A 14,930-nucleotide genomic window follows, 5' to 3' on the forward strand; every position below is an offset into this window, starting at 1 on the left:
CTAACATATCAGAACCTCTGACTGTGAAGTTGGTGAAAACCAGCTGACTTAAACATTTAGTGATGCTTTGTTCTCCTGAGGTTATTCCTGCGATCAGTTATGTACATCTGGTTTTAACTTTTAATCACAGCATTTAATCTAATACAAAACTAATCTAATCTCTCTGCTACTTTATATGGCCTACCACTTCATGCCTATATTGCTGTCATTCCCATTTGTTTCCAGTTTGGGTTAGGGATTGGAGGTAATATACCACAGATAACTGTGGAATATTTAGTACCAAGTAAATTTCACAAATGGACTTGTGGCATCCTACCATGGTACCACGCTAGAATTCAGTGAGCTCCTGAGAGTGACCCATTGTTTTACAAATGTTTACAGCCTGCATGCCTGGCTGCTGGTTGTTATATACAGTGGGGCAAAAAAGTATTTAGTCAGCCACCGATTGTGCAAGTTCCCCCACTTAAAATGATGACAGAGGTCAGTAATTTGCACCAGAGGTACACTTCAACTGTGAGAGACAGAATGTGAAAAAAAAATCCATGAATTCACATGGTAGGATTTGTAAAGAATTTATTCGTAAATCAGGGTGGAAAATAAGTATTTGGTCACCTCAAACAAGGAAAATCCCTGGCTCTCACAGACCTGTAACGTCTTCTGTAAGAAGCTTTTCTGTCCCCCACTCGTTACCTGTATGAATGGCACCTGTTTGACCTCATCATCTGTATAAAAGACACCTGTCCACAGCCTCAACCAGTCAGACTCCAAACTCCGCCATGGCCAAGACCAAAGAGCTTTCGAAGGACACCAGGAAAAGAATTGTAGACCTGCACCAGACTGGGAAGAGTGAATCTACAATAGGCAAGCAGCTTGGTGTGAAAAAATCAACTGTGGCAGCAATCATCAGAAAATGGAAGACATACAAGACCACTGCTAATCTCCCTCGATCTGGGGCTCCACGCAAGATCTCATCCCGTGGGGTCAAAATGATCATGAGAACGGTGAGCAAAGATCCCAGAACCACACGGGGGGACCTGGTGAATGACCTGCAGAGAGCTGGGACCAAAGTAACAAAGGTCACCATCAGTAACACACTACAACGGCAGGGAATCAAATCCCGCAGTGCCAGACGTGTTCCGCTGCTGAAGCCAGTGCATGTCCAGGCCCGTCTGAAGTTTGCCAGAGAGCACATGGATGATACAGCAGAGGATTGGGAGAATGTCATGTGGTCAGATGAAACCAAAGTAGAACTTTTTGGTATAAACTCAACTCGTCGTGTTTGGAGGAAGAAGAATACTGAGTTGCATCCCAAGAACACCATACCTACTGTGAAGCATGGGGGTGGAAACATCATGCTGTGGGGCTGTTTTTCTGCCAAGGGGACAGGACGACTGATCCGTGTTAAGGACAGAATGAATGGGGCCAAGTATCGTGAGATTTTGAGCCAAAACCTCCTTCCATCAGTGAGAACTTTGAAGATGAAACGAGGCTGGGTCTTCCAACATGACAATGATCCAAAACACACCGCCCGGGCAACAAAGGAGTGGCTCCGTAAGAAGCATTTGAAAGTCCTGGAGTGGCCTAGCCAGTCTCCAGACCTCAACCCCATAGAAAATCTGTGGCGGGAGTTGAAAGTCCGTGTTGCTCGGCGACAGCCCCAAAACATCACTGCTCTTGAGAAGATCTGCATGGAGGAATGGGCCAAAATACCAGCTACTGTGTGTGCAAACCTGGTAAAGACCTATAGTAAACGTTTGACCTCTGTTATTGCCAACAAAGATTATGTTACAAAGTATTGAGTTGTATTTTTGTTATTGACCAAATACTTATTTTCCACCCTGATTTACGAATAAATTCTTTACAAATCCTACCATGTGAATTCATGGATTTTTTTTTCACATTCTGTCTCTCACAGTTGAAGTGTACCTCTGGTGCAAATTACTGACCTCTGTCATCATTTTAAGTGGGGGAACTTGCACAATCGGTGGCTGACTAAATACTTTTTTGCCCCACTGTATCTGTGGCCATGAAAGTGATTGAAACAGCTGAACTCAATGATTTCGATGGGTGACTGAGTACTTTTGTCAAATGTGGTCTATTTGGGCAATCATTTTGAAGCACTTTTAAAACTAACTACAGTTTCAATGAAAATAAAATTGCATATACAAAACCATGAGTCAAATATGAGGAAAAGATTTGCTGATCTCATTCCAATACAAGCTTTTTTTTTTCATACCATTTCTTTTTCTTAAAACGCCTCAATCATTAACTGAAGCTTGACTGGTTGATTGTGAAAAAATTGCTGCCTCACCTGAGTGAAAGTGAAAGTATTCGCCTAACAATATAAAAGGAGAGCTCAGAATCACCATCAGTGCACTGCTATAGGGACAGTAGCAGTAGACTGCTTCAGGGATAGAAACAGAACAGCAATTTTACTGTGAATATTGTAGAAAACAGGAAAGAAGAAAGAAAAAGAACAAACAAACACTGGATCAGAAAAGCATTTTTGCCGTGATCAGATATCTGCTATAAAGGTAGGTTGTTTTATAGTCTTTTTTTCATCAGTGATGCTTTCATTATGTATACGATTAGGAAGACAAACAAACAAACAAACAAAAAAACTAGCTAGTGAACCATCAAAACTGCTTTTCCAGGCCATTGTGAAGCCACCTTTGGCACAGTGACCACTGGGAGAGAACCTAGGGAATTTATGCTTCTGCATTACCAACACATAATCTGAAATGCACCTCTTGGTGATGTGCCAGCAAATACTGTTGCACAAGTATAAATGCTATGAATGCAAAAATGCTAAGAAGTGGATTTTTGTTAATGCTTTCAGCCCATTCCAACTTTATATATGTTGCTCAATGTGCTACAGGTGCCATGTTCCTATAATTAGCCATTAGTTAAACTTACGTCTTATGAGCTTTAGTATTCTCTTTCCAAAGTCATAATAATTATTTTTGTATGTAAATTAGTGCTACAGTGCAGTAATTTGTGTAAATTATTGTAAAACAAATACTTTTTAATTATTAATTAAATTACTTTAATTTACATACTGTTAATTAATTAAAGTTCAACTCAATCTATCTTGTTTATTATGATCCAGTAATATAATACATATGATTGAAATGGGCTGGGTTTTCACCAGGGCTGGACTGGGACAAAACATTGGCTCCGGCATTTTTGGTCCACAAGCCCCACCATATGCATACACATACTATGTATATATTTAATTTTGTTTATTAATAGATATTAAAACAGCTTTTAATCAGGTTAGTACAGTCGTACACTCTACTGCAGTATGTACCAATGTATCAATTAACAGCTACACTTTAGGTATTAACCCTGTAAGACCCAACCCATCAAAACATAGCCAGAAAATTCAGATTTTATGGAACTGAGATGTTTATTAACCCTTATAACCTTATATATATATATTGCATTTGATACATTGGACGTCTTTGGCAACATTTTGTTAACAACAATGTTAATTTTAGACAAAAAAAGAGTTATGTCCATAACAATTTGAAATTATAGCAAGTATTGATCATGTTAATGAGCTAGAGGTCTCAGAAACTCATGTATCAAATATGATACAAAGGGCATTATAGGCTTAATATGGCTCATCATGAAAGCAGCCTTTTGTTTTTCCTGAATCCTTGAATCTCTCCATTCCTAAATATGTCCTTCCATCTATTCCGGAAAATCATGATTAGTGTTTTCAGATCCAGTTTTCAAATTTTCTCTTCTTGCCTTGTTTTTGAAATATATATATTTATATATGTTTTACATATCCAAATTAGACCACTACTCATTTTTTCACCCCTGCAAACTAGAAAACCGACTCCACGGAGAGTCGGGGAGTTGGTTGTCTAGTTTGACATTTGAGTTTCAATTTGACAGCTAAACTTCCATTTAGAAAATAATCTTTGAAGAATAATCACTTTACTTTCATTATAGTAATCAGAGAGACACTGCTGGATTAACCTAAAGCAACAGTGGGATGTTAGGGACTGCACCCACAATGAAGGTAAGCAGCTACTTTGTACTTGAATAAAAAATTAGGAGATTATTATGTATTTGTTTTTTAATATAGAATTAATCATTTATCAAAAGAAAATCAGTGCCGAAGACTTGTTTGTTGAGCTTTACTGCGAGGAAGTAGAGACCCCTCCAACTCCATGCAGTATCTGCAAATATCCCCACCAACAGACTGATGCAGGAGGTAAAATACATTTTTATGCAATTTCATGTTTCAGCAAAAAGCTGCATGATGAAATCTCTAAAGTCGTTTAAGTAAAAACACTATCAATTGCTATTACTATTATTTTTCCCACAGCTCCTTGTTGTCATGTGAAAAAAACACTGTTTAATATCGACAGTGAGTTAGTGTCTCAGCATTTGGAGACTCCTGCTGGTGAAGCTAAGACCTACATTGTGACCAGCTGCAGCAGACACACACACACAAGTAAGTAAATTTAAGTCATAGCTATTTAAAATACAAAAAACAAACAAAAATATGTTACACAGGGAACGGGTGCATGGACTTGCTAAGTCTCAGTGTAAACATGGAAATGTCTTTATAAAGTAATTTCATTATACTTTTTTTTTATTTGAAAAGTTGTGTGATAATACTGCACAGTCAAAATAGTTGAAAAACAAACTTGTAGGTTGGAAGTAATATTTTAAAGTTCCACTGTAAGGTTATCCCAAATATAACAGTTATCAGTGTGAATTTAGTTATATTTAATGCTGTTTTGTATAAATTGTCAAATCTAAATTTTAGAAATTTACATTCATGGTACAGATAATGATAAAATTACTATTACCTATCCATCCATCTATCCATTCTCCTCAGCTAGTTGTTGAGTTTAATCTGTACAGTGGATAGCGTTTTTGAAGAATCTTAAAAATAGAGTTAGCCAATTTTGAACAGGATCTCTTTCCAGGCAAGTTTACTATCTGAACAACATAGTGGAATCTAACTTTAGTATTTGGAGATCAGCGACATAGTATGACTAGAAAAGAAAGACACTGTAGATTAGCAATATTTAAAGAAGACGATACCCCTAAAATGAACCTATCAACACATCACTAAAACTAAGAAACTAAACTTAAAGAAATACTTTTATAGCTTTTATTTGTTTTGCTTTTTAAAGCTTTTATAATACAGAACAAATCACAGTGGTGAATACTTTGCATAAACAACAAAGTAACTAGACATTGTTTAAACTAAGTATGAAAGACTAATTCGATGATTTTAATTTTGTTTCAAAACAAATATTTATATTTATATACACGATTAAAAAAACCCTCCAAATGTGTAGTACACACTTAAACAATGATATGGTATACCTTGCAGTATACCTATGTATATATATGAAAGCTATAAGACTACCACAGGAAGTGGTCGTTTTATGCGAACGATGTTATTAGATTTGTATGTGTAAGAAACATAGTCATTAAGATGGTTACAGAAATAACAAAAATTTTTATATCAACAGGGAGGCACCTGGTGAGTGTATTGGAGGACTTGAACTTGGAGCGGTACTACAGGGAGAAACAATCACGTAGCAAATTACTTGAGATTGATGAGCAGATGATTAATGATGAACCTGCCAAGTATAAATCAGACCTCCCATGGTATTTTCTAAAGGAACTGATGATGGTTAATGTCACAGCTAGAAATAGGATAAAACTTAATGATCAATCATTGATCACAGACATGCTAAACCCACTCGACATAATCACTGCTCTCTTTCTGTGTTCTGATGGTTTTGTACAGCAGGAAATGGCACTCAAAATGTCCATGTGTCAGTTCTCTGTTCCTCTGCTGCTTCCCAATTGTGACACCAATCAGTGCACACTCATGCTGTGGGCCATGAGAGACATTGTTAAAAAGTACAGACCTCAGTCTCTGTCAGAGTCCAAGGGCTTCATTGAAGACAGAATCGTTCTCTCTGAACTTCCAATGATCTCTTTTGTCAGACTGGGTGAGTGCACTTTATCCAAGTCAGAGATTCTCAATAAGCTTTTGAGCAATTCTCAGCAGTACCATGACACCTTTGTTCACCGCAACATGGAGTGTGGTGACAGTCCAAGAGCAATATCCAACGGACTGACTGAAATTACTTGGTATCTTCCTTGTGGAAACACAAACATTGATATTTTCAGCCAGCCAGTGGCTGTAGCCAACCTTCATGGGGACATTGAATCTTTTGAAACACAATACTCCTTTCTGTGTCAGACATCTGCAGCAGTTTTCGTGTTCTTCGGCGATTTGGATGAGTCTGAGCGCAGTCTACCCACTAACATAAACCAAAAGACACAGATCTTCTTGGTTGGTAATGGTGAAAGTAATAACGAGGTTTTAAGAACAGTAGCAAACAAATTGGGCTTGAGTAACAACAACATCATAACTAAGAAGAAACAGAAAAATGATGCAGATTTTGTACAAACTTTGAGAAAAAAAGTCAGAGATGTGGTGAAGAACTCAAAGATTAAGATGACAATAGAGCAGATGGCAGACATTGCCTATAAACTGGGAATCCTGGTTGATGAAGACTCTCCAGAGTGCCAGACTGCAAAGACAAATGCAGACGCCATCACTGCTGAAATTCAAGACATCCATAGATTCAAAGAAGATCAGCTTCCACGACAAGGTGAAATATGGAAAGAACTGACCTGCTTAGAGAAGGAAGAATTTCGACTTCACCATATCGGGTCTAGAAATATTGAAGATTACAGAAGCGAACTTCTGTTACAGAAAAAAGAACTGCGGAAAAAGCAGAACTCTTATAACATGTCAACAGCTATGACATGTTTCATCAATGCAATATCAAGCCCAGGAACAGAGAGGTTTTATTTCCTGAAGTTGATGCAAATGAACCTCGATAACCTGTCTCATGTAAAACTGTCTGAACTTCGGGAGAAATATAAAGAAAAATGCAAGAACTCTGAGAACAAAGAAGAGATCAGGGAAATTGACAGACAAATTTCCAACAGCTCACTGGGGACTGAACACTTCTTCCGTGAAATGGGTCAGATCTATGAAGCCTCACTGTCCCTTCCACAAACAGATCCAGCACGTCAACAGCTGCAGCATCTGCCTAAACTGTGTGCAGAGTTGTTGCTTGATGGATTTCCTCTTGAGCTTGTAGATGGAGATGCATCCAACATCCCTCTCAGATGGGTGAGTGATGTTCTCTCTCAGCTCAGTGACTTGGTGTCTCCAAACAGAAAGATCCTGGTAGTCACAGTTCTTGGAGTTCAGAGCACAGGAAAGTCCACTCTCCTTAACACCATGTTTGGAGTGCAGTTTGCAGTCAGCAGTGGTCGATGTACTCGAGGTGCTTTTATGTCGCTCATCAAAATCGATGAAGACATGAAAAAAGTCTTAAACTGTGACTTCATGCTGATCATTGACACTGAGGGGTTGAAGTCACCAGAACTTGCACAACTGGACAACAGCTATGAGCATGACAATGAGCTTGCTACACTTGTTGTGGGGCTGAGTGATGTCACCATTGTTAATATTGCAATGGAGAATTCAACTGAAATGAAGGACATCCTACAAACAGTTGTGCATGCTTTTCTCAGGATGAAGGAGGTGGGCAAAAAGCCGAAATGTGTGTTTGTTCACCAGAATGTGTCCGATGTTTCAGCCCATGAGAAGAACTTACGAGACAGGAAACTGCTCCTGGAACAGTTAAATGAGATGACCCAGGCAGCAGCCAAAATGGAAAAGAAAGAGGAGAACAAGAGCTTCACTGATGTGATGGAGTACAGTCCAGACACTGGGAACTGGTACATTCCTGGACTCTGGAATGGAAACCCACCAATGGCACCAGTCAGTGTAGGGTACAGTGAGGCTGTATATGAGCTCAAGAAACACATCATCCAACTGCTGGGAAACTGTGAGTCATCGGCCAAGGATATCTTGGATTTTAAAGAGTGGATGTCAAACCTATGGAATGCAGTAAAGCACGAAAGCTTCATCTTCAGCTTCAGAAACAATCTCGTAGCTGATTTATACATGAGACTCTGCACAGAATTCAACAAATGGGAGTGGGAATTCAAAAAAGAGATGTACACCTTTGTAACAAACGCAGAAAGAAGAATTTCCAATTTTGGTAAAGTTGCTGTAAAATCTGAATCTTCTGACATCAATGAATTTCTCAAACGTTTGAAAATTGAAGCCTCCACAGTGCTGTCCACATGGGAGACAAGACTTCTAGAAAATCTGAGACAATATTTTAAGAAAACAGACGGTCATGGATATCTTGTCGAAGGATATAAAGAGGAATTCTCAAGCAATGCAAAGAGCCTTCGGCGTGAAATGGAAAGGACTGTTTTTAATCAGCTCACAGCAGCAGCAGAAATCACACAGGAAATGATAGAAATTGATAGAATCAAAGAGAATCACATAAAAGAGATTGAAAATGCAGTTTGGGGACTGATTAATGAGTGTTGGAAAAATAATGCTCCGATGGGAGAGACAGAACTTGAAAATAAGTTTCTCAAGATGTGGTGTGAAACACTGAAGAAACTTCCTTGTTCTGAAAAGCAAGCTAAGCAAATCTTTACCAATGCAGCATCTTATCTGAGAGAAAGCCTGAAACATAAAGGGGACGTTTCACTTGAACTCTTAGAAAAAAAGCTGGAAGATTGTGGTTTGGTACCTTTCAGATATACAGCTGAAAGATACTCAAATAGAGTTGAGGAAGTAGATATGTTTTTTGACATTCAAGATTACATAATGGCTGCACAAAAACTGGCTGACAGCATCATAGATGTTTGCACTCAATTTGTGAGAGAAAAAGTGAGAAGGAAAAAAATGTACTGTGACACATACATCAAGGAGATCCTACACATCACTGATGAGAACCTTGAGAAAAACCAAGAGGTCAAGGCAGACATTATGTTTGAAGTTTTTCTAAAACAGCACGTCTGTGGAATTGCAGCCAGAGAGTTTAAGAAAGTGCATGAAGAAAATGATCCCTACAGATGTTTGATTAAGAACAAGGACAGGTTTTGTGATGATTTCAAACATGTGGTTAATAAAGAAGACCAATGCCAAAAGAAGGCAGAAGAATTCACCAACCAGTGCTTGAAGCCTGCTGTTCAAGACTTTATCAATCAGTCCCTGGGTCCTAAAATCATTGATGAAATGCTGACATGTGAGCAGTTTAGCACACGAATGTCCTTCCAGTGTTCAATCTTACTGGATCTGCTTTCGAAGGAGGATTTTAAAAACTACCAGAGATATATTTTCTCATATCAGGATTATGTAAAGACATGGATACTCAACCAAATAGTGGAGCACTTCTCAACAATATCTGAGTTTGAGGACAGACATCTCCAGTCATGTATCAGAAGCATAAATGATGCCATCAACAAGGCAAAAACAGGAAAGAGTGATAATGTGAAGACATTTGTTGAAGATATTTGTAAAGAACTTGGTGATAAACTGGTCATTTCCAAAGATGCTCTTGGTGCTTTCATGTTTTTGAACAATGCTGACAAGAAACAGTTTGCTGACTGGCTCACAGTGTTTGTGAACGAAATGTACCAAGATCTGAGAAAAGAGTTTCAAACATTGAACTTTGAAGTGAAACTACAGCAGCTCCATGTGCATCCTGAGAATGAACTTTTCAACAAACTGGTTGGTTGTGGCAAACAGTGTCCATTCTGCAAAGCTCCCTGTGATGCAGGAGGAGGAGCCCATACTGAGCACTTTGCTCTACTGCATCGACCTCAGGGTCTGGGTAAATACACTTGGCATGTAACAAAGAAACTTGTCACTAACATATGCTCTTCCTCTGTGATCAGTGAGCAGTGTTTTAGCTGCATTGATACAAATGGTAGATGGCACCCTTACAAGAAATACAAGGAAATTTACCCAGACTGGAAAATCCCTCCAGATTCGAGCCTTGAGGCATCGGACTACTGGAAATATGTAATGGCAAAGTACAACATGGACCTTGCCAAAGAATATAATGCAAACCCTGCTGATATTCCTGAAAGTTGGAATGACATCACAAAAGAACAGGCAGAAAAAAGCCTCAAGAAATCATTTAACATCAAGTAACAACTTACATACCTTCTCATTTTTGTTCTTGTGTACAGAAGAACACATCCCAGATATTGTAATTTTTGTTTTTGTGAGATAGAAAGAAAAACTAGTATTTCATAAGACAAACCTTAAAATATTTTAACACCCACATACATATTAAACAATATGATTTAAAGCAAGTTTTTTTTTTAAAGAAGTTTTTGGTTACTTTTACCTCTGTTTGAAAAATAATCTGCTCACAGGTTTTTTGCACTTTTAAGTAATTAATTCAAGTAATTATATTAAAACTAAAAAAAATCTCAAGCTAATCACTAGCTCATGTACATTCACACATGCATATGAACATCCTTTTGCTTTGTTTCAGATAATCACTATGTGTGTTATAGATGACTCAGTCTCCATTCTTTTAATAGGACAGTCAAAATGAAACTGCTAACAGATCTGTATCTGGGGGATCTGATGTAAAATATTTACATGTTTGAGGTTTTTGAAACAGATCTGAGTATATGCTAAGTATTTGACTTTGTTATTCTGTATTTAAAATGATCTTTTCCTTCTCTGACATATGTAATCTTATATGTATCTATATGTATTTTTTTTAATGTTTTAATGGAACATTCATTGTATATCTGGCATGATCTGCAGAGTTAAACTTCGGTCAGTGTTAAGTTAAAATGACCTCAGTGATGTGGATTTAAAATTGTCTTTCTGTCCATAGAATGTTAATCAACAGATCTCGAAATTATGTTAGTGATGTATTATTGCCTTCATTTTTAATGTGTTGGGAGAATTAAATTAATTAATTCAGACAAACTGTGTGGCCAAAGACTCATTAGTGTTTCCACATTTATCTGATCCAGTCCAGTGAGATGGGTCTGAATATAGGCTTGGTTGAACAGACCAAGAGGCAAAATGAGTTTAGAAGGCCAAGAGGAGTTATTAAGAGTAAAAAAAATCATTTTGCAACCACGAAAATGTAAAAACAAGATCAGAGTTCAGACAAAAACTGATTGCACAAAACACGGACTTCAGTATCCTTTAGTACAGGGGTGTCAAACTCAAATACACAGTGGGCCAAAATTCAAAACTGGAACAAAGTCGCGGGCTAACATTAATATTTATTGACAAAAAAAATCTTCCTCTAGATATAAGAATGAATCTTTTCTTATGGACTCAAAGAAGTTTTGCTGAAAAACTGAATGTGGAACAAGCAAAGCTTAATACTAAACAATATATATATTAACTTTATAATACCAGTAGGCCAGCTCTAATAGTAATTTGGTATGGCTTCGCGGGCCAAATGTAATTAGGTTGCGGGCCAAATTTGGCCCACGGGCCAGAGTTTGACACCTATGCTTTAGTACAAACTGTTTGTAGTAGTAGTAGTGTGTGTAGTAGTGATTATCTACTTCAGTATTTAAGTTAAAGACAGCAAAGTGGGCAGAGTTTGAAAAAAAATATATAAATAAGACAGACAATGAAGAAATGATAGGTAACTGGAACAGTATACTAACAGAAGATGTGCCATAAATTGATCTGGCCACAGGAATGAAAATTTAACAGATTTATTGCACCCACAGATGGTTAAACAGCCAATAAAGATTGCATAGACAATAGACAAGTCTTCTTGGAGTTTGGACAAACAAGGGAGAGGGTGTGTTTCCAGACACATCTTTTCTCCACTTATTTCTTCACAGGGACAGTCTGTCCAGGTGAGACAAGGGTAAGTCAAAAAGCACAAAACGGGGTTCTTCACAAAATAACAACCACCACACATGATGAGCTAAGCTACACTACCACCATTCAGTGCAAAAGTCTGTTGACTATTTCTTATTTCGGTTTGGCAAGCAAGATGCCAAACCGAAATAAGCCTTCGTTGTTGCCTTCGTTGTTACCTTCTTTGTTGCCTTCTTGGCTCTCGCAGCAGGTTTCTTCCTGGTAGACCGGGTCCGCTCTCGGATCAGGTCTTCTCTCCCGATGTCCACCATGTGGTGGCGATTTGCTGCCATCTAGCGCTTGTTATTTCCTAAGTCAGGCTTCTGATTAAACTTGATGTATAATATCAGTTTCAGATCTCTATATTACATGAAAAGCAAAAGACCATATCTGAATGGTCTAAGGGTACATCTTACGCCATCTTACAATGCTGTGATTATAAGATAGCGAAAGCCACTCCAACTCTCTGTGAATGGTACTCATGGCCATTGATCAGTGGTTGTTGATCAATGGTCATGATCATTTGCATATTAACAATTGAGGAACTGACCTCATAGCCCGCTGTTCAATCAGTGGGCTGCTTTCAGTTTTTGTGCAAATGTAGTGTTTATAAGGTTGGTGAAACCTGCAGTTAGCTGAGACTGAAGAAGTCACTTGGATGAGTGACGAGACGTTTGTCCCATTGAAAATACTACTTCCAGATGAACAGAATAAACCTTTTGGGACCATTAGCTACAGTTTCTCTGTTTTAGTCCAGAAATCCAGGTTTGGAAGTGTGTACATATTGAAGATAGTTTCTCTTTCTATCCTCTGTGATGGAAATACTTCCTGACTGCCTGACTGTTTCAATGCTCTCACAGTCAAATTTGTCATCTGGACATTTTTCTAATCTAATCTAATCTAATCTTCTCACTGTATTAACAAGTATGCCCTTTTTTAATTATTTCCCACAAGCTTTGCCATTTTTCATTGATTGATTTATTTTTGACTTTTTATGCATTCGGGTGTACCATACAGTAAATAAAGTCCTATCCTGTTCCCTACTGCATTTTTGGCCAAACAATCCACTCCTTTATTGCCTTCCAATCCATGAGTCAGATTGAACCCAGATAAATCCATTTCCCACTTCCACCCCGCTCTGTCTATTCTGTATAATGTTTCATATGTCTCTGATAGCAGGTCAGGTCTGGATTTGAAATTCTATTCCTTAATTGCTAACAGTATTTTTTGAATGATTTTGCTATTGGTCTTCAACCCACCAACCCAACTGTGATCAACTCTGCTCTAAAGAATGACATGATCTCTGCAAGCCTTTAACGTGAGGTATGTATACACTAAGGATGGGAATTTAAAACTGGTTCTCAGTAGTCCAATTCTATTGGAAGAAAAGGGAGAAAGCACAATGGTAAAGTGCAAACTTCATCCAGTACAGAAACAGCTGCATTATGCTGCTAACAAAAGTTTGGCTCTTCACAAGAACCTGCACAGACAGCATGTTAACACTAAGCTAGCCAAGAAAGAACTCAGCGTGGAAGCTGAATGACTTCAGCACCGCAGCCACATCCTGAATCAGGTAGCAAACTGATAAGCAGTCAGGCTGCAGCCTTCATTTCTACCTGTTCATGTGTCTACAGTAGAATCACAGTGATGATCGCTTTTTGTCTTTTTGTGCTTATTTTCCTTTTTGGTTTGTGTTTTCAGTTTTGTGAACGATACGTTTGAGTCCTCATTAGGATAGGGATTTGTGTTGGTGTGTAGGGCTGTAACTTATAGGTTAATTTTGTTTAACTGTAATTATGAGACAGTGTGTTTCAGCTTTTTTACAGAGTAATATGAAAGTAATGTAATGATCAGTATGATGACTTACTTTCTTCATGGAATAATTAAGCACCCTATTACTATTACAATTTAAATAGTAATGCAATTTTATTATAATTAAAACTCCATTCCTTTTATGAAATGTGTTCTGTGTAATATGTTTAGTAATTACTTTTTCTGAGTAATAACCCTAACACCAATCACAAGCAGAGGCAGTGAGAATCGACATATATATATATATATAGAATAGAATAGAATTCAACTTTATTGTCATTGCACATGTTACAAGTACAAGGAAACGAAATGTAGTCTCCATCCATCCAGAAAGTGCTTTGGCAATAATATAGATATATTACAAAAATGGGTCTATTATAGGAATGAGGGTATACACCTGGAACAAAACAAAGAAACTGGTACTGACATATGCTTTTCTCTCATGATCAGTAACGGCCGTTTTAGATGCAGTGCTACAAAAAGCACCCTTACAAGTGTTACAAAGAAATTTATCTGGACTGTAAAATCCCTCCAGATTCGAGCCTTGAGGCATCAGACTACTGGAAATATGTAATGGCAAAGTAAAACAAAGACTTTGCCAAAGAATATAAGGCAGAACCTGCTGATATTCCTGAAACTTTGAATGTCACCACAAAAGAGCAGGCAGAAAAAAGCCTCAAAAAACATCAAGTAACAACTTATATTCCTCCTCACCTTCTTCTTATGTACAAAAGAACATATTCCAGATATCATGTCATATCATTTAGTTTTAGTTTTTGTCATATAGAAGAAAAATTAATATTTCACAGATAAACTTTAATACATTTCTCATGCACTTTAATGACTATCATTTAAAATAAGCTTTAAAAGTGCAGTTATTCAGGTTTCTTTTATGTGTGTTTGCTTTTACTCAAGAATTTTTTAGTAACTGATTCAAGTAATTATAATAAAATTGACGAAAATATATAGGGCTATTCACAAGCTTATTGACAGATGTACATGAGCTTATTTTTGCTTTGTCAGATAATAATTATGTTTGTTATAGATGACTGATTTATTTGTTATTTGTTTTAATGGGACAGTTAATTAAAAAGAAGTCCATGCAAATTTTCTGTTGCTGAGGGATCTGATGGCAAGTATTTACATCTTTAGCATTTTAAACAATCATATATGGGTTTTTTTTTTTTAAAGTATGTGACTTTCTTACTCAGTATTTAGAATTTACTTTTCTTTCACTTGCATATGTGATCTTACATATTTTCCCTTTTTAAATGTTTTATATCTGTATGGTCCACAGAGTTACATTTTCTCTTATGTTAAATCA

At 37.4% G+C, this 14,930-nt stretch overlaps 1 protein-coding gene across 1 annotated transcript; it reads left to right on the top strand.

The window, feature by feature from the left end:
• Window positions 1–5,737: 5,737 nt before the first annotated feature.
• LOC102779038 (interferon-induced very large GTPase 1-like) lies at window positions 5,738–10,093 on the top strand. Its single transcript, XM_087839379.1, has one exon. The coding sequence runs from the start codon at window positions 5,795–5,797 to the stop codon at window positions 10,091–10,093; it is 4,299 nt and encodes a 1,432-aa protein (XP_087695505.1). The 5' UTR covers window positions 5,738–5,794.
• Window positions 10,094–14,930: the final 4,837 nt, after the last annotated feature.

Source organism: Neolamprologus brichardi, chromosome 3 (genome assembly GCF_056152115.1).
Source record: "Neolamprologus brichardi isolate AB-2024 chromosome 3, ASM5615211v1, whole genome shotgun sequence".
NCBI lineage: Eukaryota > Metazoa > Chordata > Actinopteri > Cichliformes > Cichlidae > Neolamprologus > Neolamprologus brichardi.